At 36.6% G+C, this 1,778-nt stretch overlaps 1 protein-coding gene across 1 annotated transcript; it reads right to left on the bottom strand.

The window, feature by feature from the left end:
- Positions 1-1,004: 1,004 nt before the first annotated feature.
- On the bottom strand, positions 1,005-1,532 carry LOC113770507 (premnaspirodiene oxygenase-like). The gene has a single exon (XM_027314981.1). The coding sequence runs from the start codon at positions 1,530-1,532 to the stop codon at positions 1,005-1,007; it is 528 nt and encodes a 175-aa protein (XP_027170782.1).
- Positions 1,533-1,778: the final 246 nt, after the last annotated feature.

The raw sequence follows: 1,778 nt of genomic DNA, 5'->3' as shown, positions 1-1,778 counted from the left end.
GTCTATATTGCTATACAATCTGATTGAGAAGAAGCTAATGAATTAGCTGTTTTCAATTTCTTGAGACTAGGACCATCAATTGCAGCATCCACTAAAGAAGAAGTACCCAAGTCCTCTCTTTTGATCTTGTGCCTTGACATAGTAGTAACAAGATGAACACTCAATTTTGAAGATGTTGAGGCTGTGCGAGAAAATTTGTTTCCTTTCTGTTTTATGTTAGTAGCAATTGATCGCATGTCCTAAATGCTTGAAAACATGTTCTGCCATGTTAAGGTAGCATTAACTAGAAACACTTCCTCTATGATCGACTCTAAAGATGTCGTAGGAATGGTAACTTTTTGGATGGTGTGTTGGGTTTACTGTTTATAGATTGGGCTTTGGCTCAATAGTACAGGGATGAAAAGAAGAGACAAGGTTAGGGTTTAAGTTTTTCGATGAAGAATGGGTGCGTGTTAGGTTAGAGTGTTGAATAGGCTGCTGTCGTTTGGGAGACATGATAGTAAGCTGGGTTGCATATTTTTGTTTTGCTTGAGGGGTAATGGGTTTGATTGAATGGATCTGAGAGTGTTTAGTGGTGTTGGGCTGATTTAGTTTTCAAGAGTTTGAGATTTTGGGCTGTCCAATGGGCTTTAAAAAGGTCATTTGCTTTAGAATTTGCTTCTATGCTTGAGGGCCCATCTTGAATGAGTGTACGGGAAGGGTTTTTGGCTAAGGGAGAAAGGGGAGAAATTGCTTGTGTTATCCTTGAAGTGTCAGATTTCAATTTCATTACAATTATCCACTTATATGTAAATATATTCTAACGAAACATCAAGTTCCTAGAAATAATTGGGAATTTTTGTCCAGGTATATTTGGGATTTAGGCCTCTATAATCACAACCTTTATTATAGGGGATGCTTTCATAAATGAGGTTTCTAACAATTTCAATTGATTTCACTACAGTTTTCAATATCATGTTTACCTCACTTATTTCCAATTTTAATGCAAGAATTTCATCTCACACCTATGGATCAACTACAAAGATGATAGCTTTGATATCGTCATTGGAGATTGGAAATTGAAGGTCCCCACTATCTCTAATTTGCAGTAGAACATCAATAAGATCTTTCTGATTAGGATCGGCAATGAACTTCTTGTTCCTAGTGTGATTATTGATGTGTTCCTTGATTAAGTTTTCAAATATAATGTCCATTTTGTGGTGGATCTTCAGCAATTCAGGCTTCAGTCCAGTCAGGACATGAAAAATTCTGTAAGAAAGAAATAGATCAGCCATATGAAAACCTTCTTCTAAAGCTAACACTTGCTTCATTAATCGTACAAATTTGTATCGATCTTCTTTGGAAACTTGACCAAATGCAGCTCTACAAACCATCGAACTTGTATGTGAGAAAAGTTGTTCAGTTATATTGACACTCTTACCTGCCAATTGCCTTATCACTTCAACCAGATGCAAAACCTCATCCTGTCTAATTTTGTGGAAGGACAAAACACTTTTATCGCTAAGAAGTTCCATGATGCAGATTTTTCGCATTTGTCTCTACTAATCATTATGGGGGAAGAATATGATATCTTTAGTATCATAACAGATGATCTTGAATGTAAGAAGTTCAGGCCTGCTAGCAAAAGAAAGATCGTGTGTTGTCATGATCTCTTTCACCAAATGTGGTGATAAGACAACAACAGCTGAAACTTGCAAATGCATTAGAGGTCCATGTTTTTGAGCTAAGTTTTTTAGTGTACGATGTGGAAGTGAGCCTATCAAATGATGCATACATCC

Source organism: Coffea eugenioides, chromosome 1 (assembly GCF_003713205.1).
Source record: "Coffea eugenioides isolate CCC68of chromosome 1, Ceug_1.0, whole genome shotgun sequence".
NCBI lineage: Eukaryota > Viridiplantae > Streptophyta > Magnoliopsida > Gentianales > Rubiaceae > Coffea > Coffea eugenioides.
The sequence above is the reverse complement of the archived record's forward strand: the minus strand, read 5'-3'. Positions and strand labels throughout refer to the sequence as shown.

What these genes read in the sequence shown, in the direction of transcription:
- LOC113770507 (XM_027314981.1), bottom strand. Translation starts at nt 1,532, where the DNA reads ATGCGAAAAATCTGCATCATGGAACTTCTTAGCGATAAAAGTGTTTTG.